We start from the raw sequence: 18413 nt of genomic DNA, 5'->3' as shown, positions 1-18413 counted from the left end.
GGGATATTTAGGGGACGCCTGGGTGGCTCAGTTGGTTGAAGAGGGATATTTAGTTTGTGTTTTCTCTAGGATTTTTTTCTTGAATATCTAATACACTCTTTGTCAAAAATCAAAGCAGAATGAAAGACACACTGTGGAGTGTCCCCACCCCCCATTCTTCCCTCAACTCTGTACGAAACCTCTTGTCCTTTGTGTACTCCCCTCCAGCTTCTTGATTTGGACACAGATAGTTTTTATTACTCTTCCCCTAAACAAAAGGTAACATCTTACATACTATCCACTTTCCATCTCTACTGTATCTTGGAGCTCTTGCATCTCAGTACACCGAGAGCTTAATCTTCTCACTGAAGGCTACATAGTGTTGCTTCTGACCATGTTTTCTCTAACCAGCTCCTGACTGGTAAACAATTGGGTCATTTCCAATTTTCTGGTTCTTTTGAAATTTTTCCAAAATATTTACTAAATGAGAGCACTTCTCAGTCTTTACCTACATTCTCCTTCCCTCATTTCTTGGAAAAAGTAATAGCATTACTTCTAGTTTAACCCCTTTTTTATATAGGCAAGAATAATTTAGAAAATTCAGTATCTGGTATGGCCAGTATGCTCTTCTCTAGATCAACCTGTCTTTACCTCACAGACCTACAAGAGCGACCTCTAGAAACTTACTCTTCAATCTATGGCAATTCACGAAAACATATGATGTGACATCTTATATCTAAGGGCTCTTCACTGGATAGTGTTAAGTTTATTGACTGCTCATTTAATTGGGAGGAAAAAAGTTCAATTTCTACTTCATATTCACCAAAAAATTAATTCCAGTTGGAATAAAAAACTGAAAACAATAGGCAAGGGTTTGTTTTTTCTTTAAGGCATTGGGAGAACATACAGAATTTTTTTAATGATCAAAGGGCGAATCTTTCTAAAAGTGACACAAAATCCCCCATCTGTAGAGTAAAGGTTTAAGGTTTAACTCTGCATATTAATATTTCCTATAAGACAATGGAACACATGAAGTTTGGCATCGGCTAGGACAACACATTTGCAACACAGTAACAGAAGATTGACACCAATGTATAGAGATCCTAACAAGCTAGACAGATAGGAATGTACTTTAAAAAAATGTGTTTTTCTAATTTTTCCAAAATATTTTTAAAAGATTGGCAAAGCACACAAAGAAGAAAGCACACAAAGAAATAGATGATTAACAGACATGAAAAAGATGTGAACCTCCATTACCAAGTAAAATGTAAATTGAGATAACCACATTTTATTCCTGATATTGGTAATATATGACTTTTTCTTTTTTTTCTGTCTTGCTACACATTTATCGGTTTTGTTCTTTTTGAAGAACGAGCTATTTGTTTCATTTTTGTTTTCAAATTCATTGATTCCTATCCTTTTACTTTCTTTTCTTCTACTAGATGTGGGTTTATTTTCCTCATTCTTCTCCAGTTTCTTAAGACGGGAGCTTGGGTTATTGATCAAGAACTTCTTTCCTAATATTAACACTCAAAGCTATAAATTTCCTTCTAAGCACTGTTAGCTGTGCCCACAAATTCTAATAGGTTGTAATTTCATTTCTCTTCCATTTAAAATATTTTTAATTGTTCTTGAGGCTTCCTTGGGAGATTCTTATGAGTATATTGTTTGATTTCCAACTGATTTGAGATTTTCCTGTTATCTTTCTTGTTACTGATTTCCAGTTTAATTCCATTATAATCAGAAATATACTTTGTATAATTTCAATTATTTTGCATTTGTTAATGTTTATTTTATAAACAGAATATGGTCTACCTTGATGGGTATTCCATGTGCACTTGACAAATATGTTTTTCTGTTGTTGGGTAAAGTGTTCTATAAATGCCAGTTCTTCAATTAATAATATTGCACCTATATGCACCTTTATGTTTATTGTGGCATTCCTTAGCTCTTCTATATCTTCATTGATTTTCTGTCTCCTAGTTTTATTACTGATAGTGTCTCCAACTGTAATTGTAAATTTGTCTAATTTTCCTTCCAATCGTCAGATTTTCCTGCATATATTTTGCCTAAGCATGATTTTCTTTGCAATTTTAGCCTTTTCTGACAGGACAACTTAGTCTGCCCACCCGAGCTCCTCTGTTTTCTGTCACAGCCCTGCATTCCCTGGGCATACAGAGAATCCTTGCTCTTCTTGCATGTTGTGATTCTGTAGGGATGATCCTTGCCATGCTTCTAGAAGTTCACCAAGCTTTAGGAACACTCACCATGTTCATGACAGCATTATTAGGACAGAAGCTCATATATCCTATAGCACTGTTGTTAGGATCTAAGGGAAAACTCACTTCTCCTCTGTGTCTCCTCTGCTCTCAATACTAGAGCACTACTCCACTTCTGACACCAGATTTGTGGGTTTTTCACACATCAAGCAATTCTGTGACACAAACAGGTATCCTACAATTTAATTCAATTCTGACAGTATCTACCTGGATATAGTATGAGACCCCACAGGTTGAAAACTCAATCCTACAAGACTGCCCTCCTTCCCCACATCAGATGCCAATCACAAGCCCAGATTATTACCCGTACTTCTGTCTGACCAGTTATAAACTGGAGGTTCCATGACCCTCCTTGGGTCTATTAGATTCCTAGAGGGTCAACAACACTATCATCACAGAAATATAACTCAAAACCACAATGAGATATCATCTTACACCTGCTGGAATGGCCATATCAAAAATACAAGAAATAACAAGTGTTGGTGAGGATGTGGAGAAAAAGAAACACTCATACACTGTAGGTGGACATGTAAATTGGTGTAACCACTGTGGAAAACAAACAGTATGGAGGTTCCTTATGATCCAGTAATTCCAGTTCTGGGTATTTATACAAAAGACATGAGAACACTAATTCAAAAACCTATATGCACCTTTATGTTTATTGTGGCATTCCTTACAATAGCCAAGATGTGGAAGCAACCCAAGTTTCCCTCAATAGCTGAACAAATAAAGATGTGGTGTATATACACAATGGAATAGTATTCAGCCATAAAAAAGAGATCTTGCCATTGAACCCATTGGGTATTTCACTAAGTGAAATAAGTCAGAGAAAGACAAATACCATATTATTTTACTTATAGGTATAATTTAACACCCAACAAAACAAACAAAAAGCAGAACAGTCCCATAAATACAGAGAACAGGCTGGTGATTGTCAGAGGAGAAAGGGGGGGAGGGTGAGCAACCCGGGTGAAGGGGATGGGAGGACACAGCCTTCCAGCTGCGGGATGAGTAAGTCACAGGAATTAAAGGTGCAACACAGGGAACAGAGTCAATGATATGTAATGGTCGTGTATGGTGACAGATGGTAGCTACACGTGTGAGCACCACATAACGTGCAGACTTGTTGAATAACTATGTTGCACACCTGAAACTAATGTTATGTGCATCAACTGTACTTTGGGTTAGAAGAAAAAAGACTTCCAGGGAAGATGGCAGAGTAGGGGGACTCCAGGCCCACCTCATCCCATGGATACAACTCGATAACACTCACCTCAGGGTAAACAACCCAGAAAAACAGTCTGAAGGCTGAAACTCTACAACTAAAGGTAGAGAAAAGGCCAGTCAAGGAGGGTAGGAAGTGCAGAGACTCAGGAGCTGTTTGTGGGAGGGAAGGATGCCATGGTCACGCAGAGGGGAGAGAAACAGACCCTCACACCACAGAGCCCGCACAGGGAAGATGAATCCCCATGACATTTGGCTTTGAAAACCCGAGGGGCCAAAGAAATCAGCAGGCTCAGGTCTAGAGAGCATGTGGGCGAAAGGAAACTGAGTTCCTGCCCTTAAAAAAAAAAAAACAACCACAAACAGCCCACGTGGATACTGCAGCAGCTTGAAAAATGCCTGGGGCATATGGGAGGGAGAGTTATTTACTAATCTCAGAGCACAGTCCCTGTCAGGAGAGACAGAAATCACTGGGGAACTCCTGCAGGAACAAAGGACCTGGCAGGCACCATTCCCCTCCTCCCATGCAGTATAAACACACAGCTACCCCGGGGGACTCACTAAGTTGCTAGCTCCACCTCCTCCATATCCTATAAACAGACCCCCCCCCCCCCGCCCGAGCAAAAACACACTATTCTGCTCATTCACCCCTCTGGAGAGCCCACCTCAATCCAGGCACAGCAAGAAGTCAAAGCTTGCTAACCTCACACCCGTACCCAACACCCCCATGCTATATGCTGGTGGCTCTGCCCTCTTAACTTAAGGCAGTGCACAGACCTGGAAAAGAGCAAGCAGCCCATACATTGGCCAGCACAGCTCCACAATAATTCCTGCCCCAGAAAAAGGGAAAGATAATCACGCAAACTAGTCTGGCTCCTGCAGTGGATTGGAAGCAGGTAACTGGTCTGACTTCAAGCCCTGCTCACCAACCAAAACTACACAGGGAAAGTGCCCCACAGTTTGGTGCTACTGCATCTCTGGCAAATGCTTGGTCTGACTCAACTCAAGCCCAGGGTGTCCCCAGACTAGTCCATGACCACCACAGGGACCAAACACTGCCCACAACAGGCAAAGAGAGCCATTGCAGATTACTGGACTGACGGAAAAAGTGGTTCAGCCACAACAGCAGGGTGCACCCAACATCCATAGAAGACACCCCTGAAGCAACAGGTTCTGGTGAGTAGGGGACACTGCATGGCAGGACACTACAGGACCTCTTCATAAGGCTGTTACTTTCAAGTGCAGGGCATGCAGCTATCTTCCCTAAACACACAGAAACAGACACAGGGAATTAGATAAAATGAGGAGACAGAGAATATGTCCAAAATGTGAAAAACAACAACAACAACAGGACAAAATCATCACAAGAGACTTTAGCAAAATGGAGATAATGTCTGATAGAGAATTTATTTTTTTTTAATTATTTATTTATTTGACAAAGAGAGAGATCTCTCTCACACAAGAGAGAGACTCACAAGGCAGAGAGTCAGGCAGAGAGAGAGGGGGAAGCAGGCTTCCCACTGAGCAGAGAGCTCAATGTGCGGCTCGATCCCAGGACCCTGAGATCATGACCTGAGCTGAGGGCAGTGGCTTAATCCACTGAGCCACCCAGGCATCCCATCTGATAAAGAATTTAAAGTAATGATCATAAAGATACTCACTGGACTTGAGAAAAGAGTGGAGGACCTCAGTGAGACCCTTAGCAATGAGATAAAAAAAGAACAAATCAGAGACAACACAATAAATGAAATTAAATATACACTAGATGGAATACATAGCTTACTAGATGGTAGAAGTGACCTGAAGGACAGAGTAATGGAAAGTAGTAAAGCTGATCAGGTGAGAGAGAAAAAATTATGCAAAATGAGAACAGACAGGGAATTCAAGCATAATGACATTCCCATTATAGGGATCCCAGGAGAAGAGAAAGAAAAGTGGGCAGAAAACTTTTTTAAAGAATAGCTGAAAACTTCTCAAATCTGGGGGAAAAAAATAGAAACTTAGATCCAGGAGGCACAGAGATCTTCCAACAAAATCAACCCAAAGAGGTCCACACAAAGACATAGAAATTAAGATGGCAAAAGGAAGTTATAAAGATGGAATTCTAAAAGCAGCAAGAGAAAAAAGCACCTGGGTGGCTCAGTTGGTTAAGTGTCCGACTCTTGATTTCAGCTCAGGTCATGATCTCAGGGCCATGGGACTGAGCCCTGTGTTGGGCTCTGCACTCAGCACAGAGTCTGCTTGAGATTCTGCCCTTCTCCCACTGCCCCTCCTCCTGTTCTTGCTCTCTCTCTCTCTCTCTCCCTCTAAAATAAATAAGTAAATAAAATCTTTTAAAGTAGCAAAAGAAGAAAAAAAATATAAAGTAGCAAAAGAAGACAGTTACATGCAAGGGAAACCCCACAAGGCTATTGGCTGATTTTTCAGCAGAAACTTTGCAGAGCAGGAGAGAGTGGCATGATATATTCAAAGTGCTGAAAAGAAAAAAATGTGCAGCTAAGAATAATCTACCCAGCAAGGCCATCATTCAGAATACAAGGCGAGATAAAGGGCTTCCCAGACAGACAAAAGTTAAAGGAATTCATGACCACCAACCCAGCCCTAAGAGAAACATTAAAGGGAACTCTTTGAGTGGAAAGGAAAAACCATAAGCAAGAGTAAGGAAAGTAGGAAGCACAAAAGCAGTAAAAATAAGTATATCTGTAAAAATCAGTCAAGGAACTCACAAAATAAAAGGATCTAAAGTATGATACCATATTCCCAAAATGTAGGGATGAGAGGAGTAAAGAATGGGTCATCAATTTAATATAAACTCTATATACTGAAGATATTACATACAAACCTAGAGGTAACCACCAAACAAAAAAAAGTCATAGATATGCAAAAAATAAAGAGAAAGGAATCCAAGGACCACTAAAGAAAGCAACCAAGCACAAGAAAAGAGAGCAAGAGAAGAAAGGAACACTGGTAGTCACCAGAGGGGAGGTGGGTAGTAGTACACTTACCTTGTAGTATACTTACCTTGATGAGCACTGAGTCACGGAATAGTACAGAATTGTTAAATCACTGCCTTACATACCTGAAACTAATATAATATTGTTAACTGCACTGGAATTGAAATTTTAAAAAGCTTAAGAAAGGAAGAACGGCAAATACAGTGTCTGCTAAGCACCAGGCACTATCTAGACCATGGAAGACAGAGGTGGCAGCTGAGCAGGGAAAGGAGGACTTGTGCCCTCTCAGAGCTGGGCCTGGTGTTTGAGAACAGGGGGTTCCATTTTACAATGGAGGCTGTGTCCAGGCAAGTCACTGTCCTCTCTGAGCTCACTGTACTCTTTTTAAATGAGGAGGTTGGATAATATATATCTCTAATATGATATGCTATTAGGACCATATATTATTATCATATTATGGTCAATATGATATGATAGTGTGATCTCTAAGCCCTAACATTCTGATTCTAACACCGTAAGAATGAAGTTCACTTCAAAATCAGCAAAAGAGTTGCAGCAACATACAGACTTCAGGATGTAAACACTGTTATCCAGAGGGAAAATAAAGATGACATGTTTTTAAAAAATGTTTTAAGGGGAGCCTGGGTGGCTCAGTCGTTAAGCGTCTGCCTTCAGCTCAGTGCATGATCCCAGAGTCTTGGGATCAAGCCCTGCATCAGGCTCCCTTCTCAGCGGGGAGCCTGCTTCTCCCACCCTCACTTCCTCTGCTTGTGTTCCTTCTCTCTCACTGTGTCTCTCTCTGTCAAATAAACAAATAAAATCTTTTAAAAAATGTTTTAAATAGTAAAATAAGTTCCTTGGGTGGCTCCCAGAGATCAGGAAAGCAGTTTACCTACTAGAGTACTGGTTTATTATAAGAGGAAGAGCCAGATGGAAGAGAGGCATAGGGCAAGGTATGTGGGAGTTCCCATGCTCTCTAGGGACAGCATTTCCCCCACATCGCCATGTGTTTACCAACCCAGAAGTGCACCAAACCCTGTCCTTTTGAGTTATGAACGCTTCCTTACACAGGCACCGTTGGTTCGATCTTGGTTCTTGATCTCTAGCACTGTCCCCTCCCCAGAGGTCAGGGTGGGGACTGGAAGTTCCTAACCCTGCAATCGCAGCAGTCCTTCCGCACCACCCCCATCCTTGGGGACTTTCCCAAAGTCACTTCATTAACACCCAGTCAGGTGTGGCTGGAAGGGCTTTGTCTAGAAGAACAGGGCACACCTTTCACCTTTAAGGCTCTGAGCTGTTTCAGGAACCAAGGACAGAAGACCAAGTATTATCACTGTTGCTTGCTTTGCCCCCAACGTTCCAAGTTCCCTCTTGGGTCTGAAGTATACCTTTTGACTCTTCCTTTAAAGCCGGTCTGCCAGCTCTCAGTTCGCTTGGCTTTCCTTCATGAGAGAATGTCGTTATTTTCCCTTCATTCCTGAGAGAGATTGCACTGGAGACAGAATTCTGAGCTGACAATTGTTTTCAAGCACTTTAAGGAACATGTCACTTTTTCTGGCCTCCACAGTTTCTGCCAAGGAAATGGACGGCAATTTGAATTATCCCCTCTAGGGAATGTTTCATTTTCTCTGGCTGCTTTCAAGATGTCTTTAAGTTTTCAACAGTTTATGTTGTATCTGGGCTTGGATTTCTTTGGGTTGAGGCTCAGCTTCCCTGGGCAATTGTCAGCTATCATTTCTGCAATGTTTTGCAGCATCATGCTTTCTCTTCTCATTCCGGGACTCCTGGGACGTGACCCTGGAATTTTTCTTTGTTGTTCAAATTGGATGATTTGTATTGATTTAGGTCTTTCTCTTGTCCTCTCTTGTCATCTACCATGCCTATTCAATGAGCTTTTAAAAATTTTAGTTACGTACTTTTCAGTTCCAATATTTCCATTTGGTTCTTCTACCACCTATTTCTTTACTGATAATTTCTACTTTACTTTCTTATCTATGTTTTTTAAACATTTTACTTATTTACTTGAGTGGGTAAGAGAGAGAATGCACCTGAGCCAGGGGAGGGGAAGAGAAGCAGATTCCCTGCTGAACACGGAGCCTGATGTGGGACTCAATCCCAGCACCCCAGGATCATGACCTGAGCCGAAGGCAGACGCTTAACCAACTGAGCCACCCAGGGGCCCAATAATTTCTACTTTGAATGTTTATTTCAAGTATGTTTTGTTGTGCCCTAGTTTTTGTGTTTGAGAGACCACCAAGGAGCCAACACCGATGCAATCACACAAGGGTTTATTCAACAAGCCCAAGTATACCCGTCACAGCAGAATCGGGACTTGGACCCCGAACTGGATTACAGTCAGAGTTTTTAAAGGCAGAGTAGGGGTGGACTTGGCAGTAGGTAATTGGGCTACGACTGCTGGCCCTATCTATGTTCCTGTTTCTTCTGACACAATTTATTACAACGTTAAGCTATCCTATTCCCAATTGGTCTTTGGTATAGCGTGTTGTTTTCAAAACCTTCGGTCAGCCTTCCTGGAGGCAGGGGTAACTGAGTTGGGTAGGTGAGGACAAAGGGGACGTTCAGAAGGGCTGTCACGGTAAAGAAGACTGTCAGGATATTGGAGGCCTGGTAGGTGTCAAGCCAAGGCTGTTTTTCCCTCTAATGAGACACTAACATGAAGGCAATTGGGAGTTTCCTGGTGGAGTGTCACATATCAAACATCCTTGTCCGTGAGTTTTAGGTTTAGAAGAAATTTAACTTTATTTACATTTCCTTCTGCCTCAGTCTCCTTCCTGAGAGAGATTGCACTGGAGGGGAGGGCAACATTAGGAACTGAGTAACTTGTCTCTGGAAGTTGGGCTATTGATAAGACAGCTTCTTCGTTGTAAATCACTAGGACATTTGTAGACCGAAGGAGACTCCTGTCTTGCAAGGATTGTGATCTCTGCAAGTTAACTATTTGTTTTCCTTTCAGGGCAGCCAGGAGTGGATGAATGTCACACATATTACTGAGGGGGGCAGGTGGAGAGGAGGTGCAAGGTGCCAGCTTTTGCTTTGTCCTCAGCCAGCCTCCTGCTCCCTCATCATTCCCCCTTGAACAATTTTGACTCTTAAATCTTTAAGGTAGTTGGCGGTGGAAGGCCTCATCTTCTGTAACTTCTTCGTGCTGAGCAGGGGCTGAAGAAGGGAGGATCTTGTGGGAAGGAGGCCGGGACCGGAGTGATTGTGTCTGCATCAGGGGTGTTATTGGATGCAGATAACATGGTAGGTACAGGCGAAGGGGGTGGAGAAATAGGGGTTGTCTGAGGTTTGGGCAGAGGAGGTGCTAGTGCAGGATTTGGGCCTAGGTTAACCTGATTATTCTGGGCCAAGAGTCTCAAGGTGAATAGTGTACCTGGGTCCTGGTAGCCGAGTCTAACTATGTCATAGATTCTTAAGCCCCAAGTAAGTCCTACCTGCCATCGTGTATCTAGTTTGCCGGCCTCTGTGAATTTCAGGGTGATCACATTACTAGTTTCAGATCTCTGTGATGTGTGATTTCTTTTAAGAGTAATTAAATCATCTTTGTAGGGGGCTGTCCACCAAATTTCGCCAGTGGAGACACAGCTCCAGCTGGCACAGTAAAAGTGGGAGGGGCCCCCACACTGTCTTGTGCGTTTTCCTATAAGGTGTCCTGGGCAAACATAAAAATGTCATTTGTATAGTTGGATTCTTAATCCATGGAGATGGGTGTCCCCATGTAGTTTTGTTAGATCAAGAGTAAGGTCAGGGGGGCGCCTGGATGGCTCAGTGTGTTGAGCCTCTGCCTTCCGCTCAGGTCATGATCCCAGGGTCCTGGGATCGAGCCCCGTGTCGGGCTCTCTGCTGGGCAGGGAGCCTGCTTCCCCCTCTCTCTCTGCCGGCCTCTCTGCCTACCTGTGATCTCTGTTTGTTAAATAAATTAAAAAAAAAAAAAAAAAAAGTAAGGTCAGGGAACCAAGCACATTGTGGGGCAATTTTTGAGAGGGAATATACAACCTCTGTAGTAGAAACACTTATTACCTGCCATGTTAGGTTAATTGATTGGTGGGGATTGGCCCTGGCATGAGGGGGACATAGTATAAGCAACACTAGTGGGGTAAGTGAGAACAGTGCAGTCTTAGCTTTAAGGGATTGTCCTTGTCGGGCTGACATTTCCATTCTGGAACAAAGTCCTTGAGAACAGCGTGTGGGTCAGCTGGCCGGACGTGGGTGTAGTGGACCCAGGGAGTAATCCCGTCGACCCTGAGAGTGGTGGGAGTGGTCAGGATCACGATGCAGGGTCCCTTCCAGTGCGGTTGGAGTGTCTGGTGTTGGTGTCTCCGGATGTACACCCAGTCACCTGGTTGATATCGAGGGGGGTACGGGGTTGGCCCAGTCTCATAGAGGGCCTTCAGCTTAGGCCACACCTGTTCATGGGTTCATTGTAACATTTGGAGGGAGAAAAGGAGTCGGTGATCATCAAACTCAGCAAGCACCTCAGGTTTTAAATTGGGAATAATAGGTGGGGGACTACCGAACATGATCTCGTAGGGGTTAGGTCCCATCTTATATGGGGAGTTTCGTACCCTATATAGGGCGAAGGGGAGGAGAGTCACCCAATCCCCGCCAGTCTCTAGGGCTAATTTAGTTAAGGTCTCCTTTAATGTTCTGTTCATCCTCTCTACCTGTCCTGAGCTTTGGGGCCTATATGCACAACGTAATTTCCAATCTGCCCCAAGTACTAGTGCTGTGTTACCTTAGAGACAAATCCTGGTCCATTGTCTGATCCAATCTTAATAGGAAAACCATACCTCGGTAAGATGCCTTCCAGCAGTTTCTTGGTCATGGTCTGTGCTGTTTCATGTTTGGTGGGAAATGCGTCTGTCCATCTTAGAAAAGTATCTACAAACACTAGTAAATATCTGTACCCATATTTTCCAGATTTTACCTCAGTGAAGTCTACTTCCCAATAGGCTCCTGGGTGGTCCCCCCGGAGCTGGGTGCCTGGGTTAGATCCATGGGTGATGGCATTACTTAATTGGCATGCATGGCAGCTTGCCACAATTTGTTCAATCTTTGATTGGGAGTCTTTGATGGTAATCTTTGCATGTTGCACCAAGTCTTCCATTTTTTTTGTTCCCATATGGATACTCCTGTGCATTTTGGATAGGAGTTGTCGTCCCAGTTCCTCTGGTAGGATTATGCTGCAATCTGAAGCTCTTCACAGCCATGTAAGCATTGTGGCCCAGGCAGATGGCTAATCCATTGTAAGTCTGTGTCAGTGTCATTGGGGTTGTCTGGCAAGTTTGGTGCTCCCGGATCAGGCAGTGTGATCACTAAGACATGGTTCACCGAAAGAGCTGCTTCTTTTGCCTTTAAGTCCGCCAGCCTGTTTCCCCTGGCCACTGGCGTGTCTGGTTTTTGGTGTCCCGGACAATGGATAATGGCCAGTGCCTTAGTTAGCCAGAGGGCCCTTAGGAGCTCGAGGATTTCTGCCTTGTTTTTAATAGTCTTTCCTTCTGCTGTTAAGAGCTTTCTTTCTCTATAAACGGCTCCGTGGATGTGGGACATGGCAAAGGCGTACCTGCTATTAGTATAGATGTTTATCCACTTGCCTGCTCCCATGGTTAGCGCCTTGGTTAGCACAATCAGTTCTGCACACTGGGCAGATGTCCCAGCCGATAAAGGTTCCACCCAGACAGTTTCTGTCTCTGTGGTCACAGCTGCCCCTGCATACCTGACTCCTTCCCGGACAAAGCTGCTGCCATCCGTTTACCAGGAGTCATCTGCATTCAGCAGTGGTCGGTCCTGGAGATCGGCTCTGACTCCGTGCACCTGAGCCAGGATTTCTTGACAGTCATGTAGGGAGGGTTCCCAGTCAGGGTTAGGGAGTAGTGTTGCTGAGTTTAGGGCTGTTGGCTCCTGGAACAAAATTCTGGTAGGATTCAAAAGCAAGCCCTGGTGATGGGTCAAGTGGGCATTGCTGATCCATCGGTCTGGGGGTTGTCTGAGCACCCCTTCAATGGCATATGGGGTAGTGACGTATAGCTCCTGCCCCACAGCCAGCTTATCTGCATCTTTAACCATGGTGGCCACTGGAGCAATAATTTTTAAGCATGGAGGCCATCCATGCTTCTAATTTCTTTGAGAGGTAGGCCACCGGCCTCTTCCAGGGGTCTATATACTGCATTAGGACTCCCTTCGCCAACCCTTCCTTTTCATCCACGTATAGGTGGAAGGGCCTAGTCAGATTACTTCTGCAGCCCGAGTGCCGGGGCTGAAAGCAAGGCTTGCTTAAGGTCATTGAAGGTTTTGTTCATGGCCTCAGTCCACACAAAGTCCTGTCTTTGCTTTGTGGCCTCGTAGAGGGGCCTGGCTATGTCAGCGAAACCAGGAATCCACAATCGGCAGAACCCAGCTGACCCCAAGAATTCACGCACCTGCCAGATGTTTCGAGGCTGCAGAATCCTCATGATGGTCTCCTTCAGTGCATCCACTAACCACCTTTGTCCATCTCTCAGTTTGTACCCCAGGAAGCTCACCTCTGTTCTGCAGATCTGGGCCTTCTTAGCTGAAGCCCCGTATCCCAGAATTGCTAGCGTTTGGAGCAAATCCTTGGTGCCTTGTAGGCATGTTTCTTGGTCTTCTGCTGCCAACAGGATATCATCTACTTATTGTAATAGAGTCAGATTAGGGTGCTTGGAACAGAATTCACCTAAGTACTCATGTAGTGCCTTGTCGAAGATGGTGGGAAAATTCTTGAATCCTTGCGGAAGCGGAGTCCAGGTGAGTTGGCCATTGATGCCCTTCTCCGGGTCCGCCCATTCAAAAGCGAAGAGGTCTTGGCTCTTTGGGGCCAAGGGCAAGCTGAAAAAGCCATCCTTTAGGTCTAGCACTGTGTACCAAGTCTTGTCTGAGGGCAAGGTGTAGAGGAGAGTGTAGGGGTTTGGGACCGTAGGGTGCATGTCCATCACCCGTCAGTTAACTTCCCTCAAGTCCTGGACTGGTCTACAGTCATTGGAGTGTGGCTTTCGCATCGGCAACAGGGGAGTGTTCCATGCTGACTGACAAGGCCACAGTATGCCCGAGTCTAGCAGTCGCCGGATGTGTGGGGTGATCCCTGTCCATGCTGTGAGAGGCATGGGGTATTGGCGGACCCTGACTGGATCTGCTCTGCTCCTGGCTTTAGTTCAATGTATTTCGCTGGCCAATGTTGGGCCAGTCCCATTCCCCCAGTTTCTGCCCATGCTTAGGGAAACTCCTGCAACCAGTGGTCAATGTTGGTCATTGGTGCTGGGGGCATCTGGTGAAGACAATATTCATCCTCAAGGTTCATGACAAGCACCTGGATCGGGTGCCCCTCTTTATCCAGAACCTTTGCCCCTTTAGGGTGGAAACTAATTTGGGCTCCCATCTTGGTGAGTAGGTCCCGGCCTAACAAGGGGTAGGGGCACTCAGGGATGACCATGAAGGAGTGGGGTACCCGGCCCACGCCGAGATCCACTGTTCTTTGGGTAGTCCATGAATACGGTTGAGTGCCTTTGTCCCCTGTACCCATGGGGTCCTATTTGTCAACTTCCCTTGAGGTTGTAGCAAGACAGAGTGCTGTGCCCCGGTGTCTACTAGGAATTTAATCAGTTGCCCCTCCACTTTAAAGGTTACCCTGGGCTCGGGGAGGGGTGCCGAACCCCAACCCCCCATTCATTTAAATCTTCAACCTCCAGTATAGTAGCGGAGGCCTCTGTTTTTTTTTCTTGGGGTAATCTTTTACCCAGTGGTCTTCTTCCTTGCAATACACCCACTGGTTTTTATTCATTTTGGGGCGTTCTTGATGGGGGCTGTCCTCCTTACCTGCTCCTGAAGCCAACTTCTTGAGACGTCTCTGTTTTTCACGTGGGTCATCCGTGGTCGTGGCCAGTAGGATCTTAGCCAGGTTCCGGGTCTGACAGTCACTTATCTTAGCCTGTTGTTCCTCCAGGCTCTCTGTTATTGTAGACTCATTCTGCCACCAGTATCAGATCCTGTAGGTTCTTTTCTCCTAGGCTTTCTACGCTCTGAAATTTCCTTTTAATGTCCAGAGCAGCTTGGTTAACAAAAGCCATAACAATGGCATCTCTGGTTTCTGGGGCCTCTGGATTCATAGGGGTGTACTGTCTGAACGCCTGTATGATCCTTTCTAGGAATGCTGCCGGACTCTTCATCTTTACCCTGTCTTGCATCATATACCTTGGCCAGACTGGTGGGCTTGCGTGCTGCAGCCTTGAGACCTGCCATTAGAGTCTGGCAGTACACCCAGACCCTCTCCTTACCTTCTGCCAAGTTGTAGTCCCAGGCTGGGTGAGACAAGGGGAAGGCTGCATTTATGAGGCTGGGGTTCTGGGTTGGCTGTCTGTCTTCAACCAAGATGGACTTCCGGGCTTTCACCTGGATTCGCTCTCTTTCCTCAGTGGTAAAGAGAACCTGTAAGAGCTGCTGACCGTCATCCCAGGTGGGCTGATGGGTGAAAAGAACAGTATCCAAAAGACCAATCCGATCTTTGGGGTTATTGGAGAACTTTGCATGTTGGGTTCTCCAAGTGTATAAATCACTAGTAGAGAATGGCCAATATAATATCGGTTGTCCTCCCCCGTTTCATTGGGGGGTCCCATGGCGCGGAGGGGAAGGACAGTGGAATCGGCCGCTCCCCAGTTTGGGGCTGGGGCTGCCCAATGGGTCCATCCACGTGTCCCTGCCACCGGCCCATGCACGGGGGCCCCTCCATCTGGGAGGGGGAGCGGCACTCCCTCGGCAGCCCCTGATGCTTCTGCTGGAGGGGCAGATGCGGGGGGGACCTGGTAGGGTGCTGGAAAAATCAGGTCCTCTGTGGGAGTGCCCTGAAGGACGGGGTAAAGCGAAGTCTTTGGTTCAGACTCCGTTTTCTTGTCAGACTTAGGAGTTGGGTTCTGCAGGGCTAGGATCTTGGATGTAGCTCCTGCTTTGGGAGGAAGAAAAGATTTAAGCCAGGAGGGAGGATTCTCGATCATGTCCTGCCAGACCAGGATATAAGGTACTTGGTCAGGGGTTTTTCTCTGAAGATGACGGCCTCAACCTGTAAGATAATAGGTAGTTGAAAATTTCCCTCCCGGGGCCATCCAACATTAAAGGATAGCCACTCAGACATGCAGAAAGTCCGAAACTTTCCCTTTCATACATCTGTGCTCGGGTTATGCGCTCTCTCCCTGACGTCCGAGAAGTGGTCAGTCATCAGAGACAGAGGGGTTGTCTGTTTCTGTCCCATCACGCCCTCAGTCCACACCAAGACCAAGACACTAATGACAATTAACAAGAACACACTCACACAGACAAAAGATCTGGCGCGGCAGTGAAGACAAAACTGAAAGGAAGTTGAGGGGCGGTCCGACCGCAACGGCAGCCAGCGCTCCTCACAGATGAGGATGTCGTCCTCCAGGCAGAGACAAGGGACGTCTCCCAAGACCCCCGGTCGACAGCCCGCCAGTGCGCCCGCTTAAGCCAATGTCGACCTAGATACAGCTTGGAATTCCTACAGGTAAAAATGCAGATTGGAGCTCCCAGAAAGTAGGTGCACAAACAGGAAAACGAGTGCACTCACCAGCCGGCACAGGACCCTCCGGGTCGGCATCCTGGGGGTCTCCTAGATCTCAATGGGACCTCCAAATGTTGTGCCCTAGTTTTCGTGTTCAAGATACCAAGAAGCCAACCCCGATGCAATCACAGGAGGGTTTATTCAACAAGCTTAAGCTTGGGCCCAAGTATACCCATCACAGCGGAATAGGGACTTGGACCCCGAACTGGATTACAGTCAGAGTTTTTAAAGGCAGAGTAGGGGTGGACTCGGCAGTAGGTGATTGGGCCATGACTGCTTGGCCCTATGTTCCTGTTTTTTCTGACATGATTTATTACAAGGTTAAACTATCCTATTCCTGATTGGTCTTTGGTATGGCGTGTTGTTTTCGAAAACTTTGCTCAGCCTTCCCGGAGGCAGGGGTAACTGAGGACAAAGGGGACGTTCAGAAGGGCTGTCACGGTAAAGAAGACTGTCAGGATATTGGAGGCCTGGTAGGTGTCAAGCCAAGGCTGTTTTTCCCTCTAATGAGACACTAACATGAAGGCAATTGGGAGTTTCCTGGTGGAGTGTCACATACCAAACATCCTTGTCCGTGAGTTTTAGGTTTAGAAGAAATTTAACTTTATTTATATTTCCTTCTGCCTCAGTCTCCTTCAGTTTTATGGAGGGGAGGGCGACATTAGGGCTTGAGGAACTGAGTTACTTGTCTCTGGAAGTTGGGCTATCGGTAAGACAGCTTCTTCGTTGTAAATCACTAGGACATTTGTAGACCAAAGGAGACTCCTGTCCTGCAGGATTGTGATCTCTGCAAGTTAACTATTTGTTTTTCTTTCAGGGCAGCCAGGGGTGCCTGAGGAATGTCACACACATTGCCGAGGGGGGTAGCAGGTGGAGAGGGGGTGCGAGGTGCCAGCTTTTGCTTTGTCCTCAGCCGGCCTTCTGCTCCCTCATCAGTCTGTGATTAGTTATTGGAATATTTTAATCATAGCTTCCTGAAAGTCTATGATTGTATATATTAACTTTTTTTTTTTTCTATTAGAGTTATTTTCATGGCTTTTTACAGGCTGGGTGATTTGGGGTTGCAGCCTATGCATTTTGAATGCTACGTGAGGAGATGCAAGCAAATCCTATGGAGAACGTTGACATCTTTGGTTTAGCAAGTTGTCCATCTGGCTAGGTCCAGGCCACAAGTCCTTTGAGTGTTCATTCTAACCTCAGTTCAGCTTTCAAAGCCTTTACAATACTGTTTGGATCTGCCACCATCTTGTGACCACGGTTCTATCAGCAGAGGTCTCAAATATGTCTGGTATGCTAATTTGAGTCTGTTTTACAGGTGAATAGTGTGGACCAGGTGAGCAGGTCAGGGGTGAGCCCAAGCTCATAAAAACTTTGTGGAGTCCCTACTCTCTCTCCCATACTTCCTGGGTGCTCTAGCCCAGCCCTCCCAGCCCACTCCAGTAACTAAGCCTCAGCCCCACCCCCTTGATGCCACAGCTCTACCAAATGGAAAAGAAATTCCCTTCCCTCAGACTCTTGGCTCCCACAGGCTCCTATTGGCAGCCAAGGTATTAGCTGGGGCTTCAGCATGAAAAATGGAGGAGGAGGAGAGCAAAGAAAGGGCGTGGTCCCCACCCTGAGCTCTAGCCCTTCTGTTTTTGTTCTGCAAGCCTGGCCTCTCCAGGGCCTCTGCACCACTGTGCTCACTTGTGCAACTGGGGCTGTGCTGCCTTCTGGCTGGGAAACACCCGAGGAATACAAACATGGTAAACTCACCACTTCAGCTGGACTTAGAATCCCGGCGTTCTCCCCGACCTGCTTGGTGCTATTTACTTCTTCGAGTCTTCCAGTAGCTGTGACGCGCATGCTGTCCGGGTTTCCTTGCTGTGTTCAGTGAGAACAAAAGGAAGGTGTGTGTTAACTCCACTTCCATCTGGAACACAAACCTTCCCTATGATACTAAAAGCTAGAGAACGTGTAAAACATTATTACGTACTTGTACACCCCCCAAAGAGCGTGTAACTCTGTAGATAAGTGTTTGGAGAAAAGGTCTGCAAGTTCACGTACCCAACTTAACACTCTTTTCCTCCTCGAAGAGGGGCAGAACTTTGGTGAAGCGGTGGCGGGGGGTGGTGTCTGGAAGAGCCTTCACTTTTGAGACTCTGCTGCTTTTTAAATTATGTTAACAATGCACTATTGCTTTGGTAATTTTCAAAATAGGAAGGTGTGAGGGAAACGACAAGGAAAAATTTATAGCTCAATTTAAAGGGTATATACAGAAAGTATTTTTGCTGGGTATGATACATCTTGTGAAACATCGGTCTGATGAAAAATCCATTTAGGAGCCAACATGATCATACATTTTCTTCAACCACTGATGTCCTAATCAGATTT

The 18413-nt window shown here is 45.6% G+C and overlaps 1 protein-coding gene across 1 annotated transcript; it reads right to left on the bottom strand.

Annotated features, from left to right (window-relative positions):
* Positions 1–4292: 4292 nt before the first annotated feature.
* Positions 4293–18332, bottom strand: LOC309857712 (uncharacterized protein). Its single transcript, XM_082718899.1, has 5 exons — positions 18087–18332; positions 17796–17903; positions 14746–14929; positions 14288–14419; positions 4293–13303 (listed from the first exon to the last, which is right to left on the bottom strand). Exons 2-5 carry the CDS (start codon positions 17883–17885, stop codon positions 13152–13154), a joined length of 558 nt encoding a protein of 185 aa, XP_082575025.1. The 5' UTR covers positions 17886–17903; positions 18087–18332; the 3' UTR covers positions 4293–13151.
* Positions 18333–18413: the final 81 nt, after the last annotated feature.

The sequence above is a fragment of the Mustela nivalis genome (assembly GCF_964662115.1).
Source record: "Mustela nivalis genome assembly, chromosome: 2".
NCBI classification, from domain to species: domain Eukaryota; kingdom Metazoa; phylum Chordata; class Mammalia; order Carnivora; family Mustelidae; genus Mustela; species Mustela nivalis.
The sequence above is the reverse complement of the archived record's forward strand: the minus strand, read 5'-3'. Positions and strand labels throughout refer to the sequence as shown.

Coding starts and splice junctions, on each gene's coding strand:
- LOC309857712 (XM_082718899.1), bottom strand. CDS start 17,885: ATGCGCGTCACAGCTACTGGAAGACTCGAAGAAGTAAATAGCACCAAG. Junction 14,420..14,745: donor GGACTACAACTTGGCAGAAG/GTAAGGAGAGGG, acceptor CTACAATAACAG/AGAGCCTGGAGGAACAACAG. Junction 13,304..14,287: donor GAAGTTGGCTTCAGGAGCAG/GTAAGGAGGACA, acceptor TGGCTTTTTCAG/CTTGCCCTTGGCCCCAAAGA.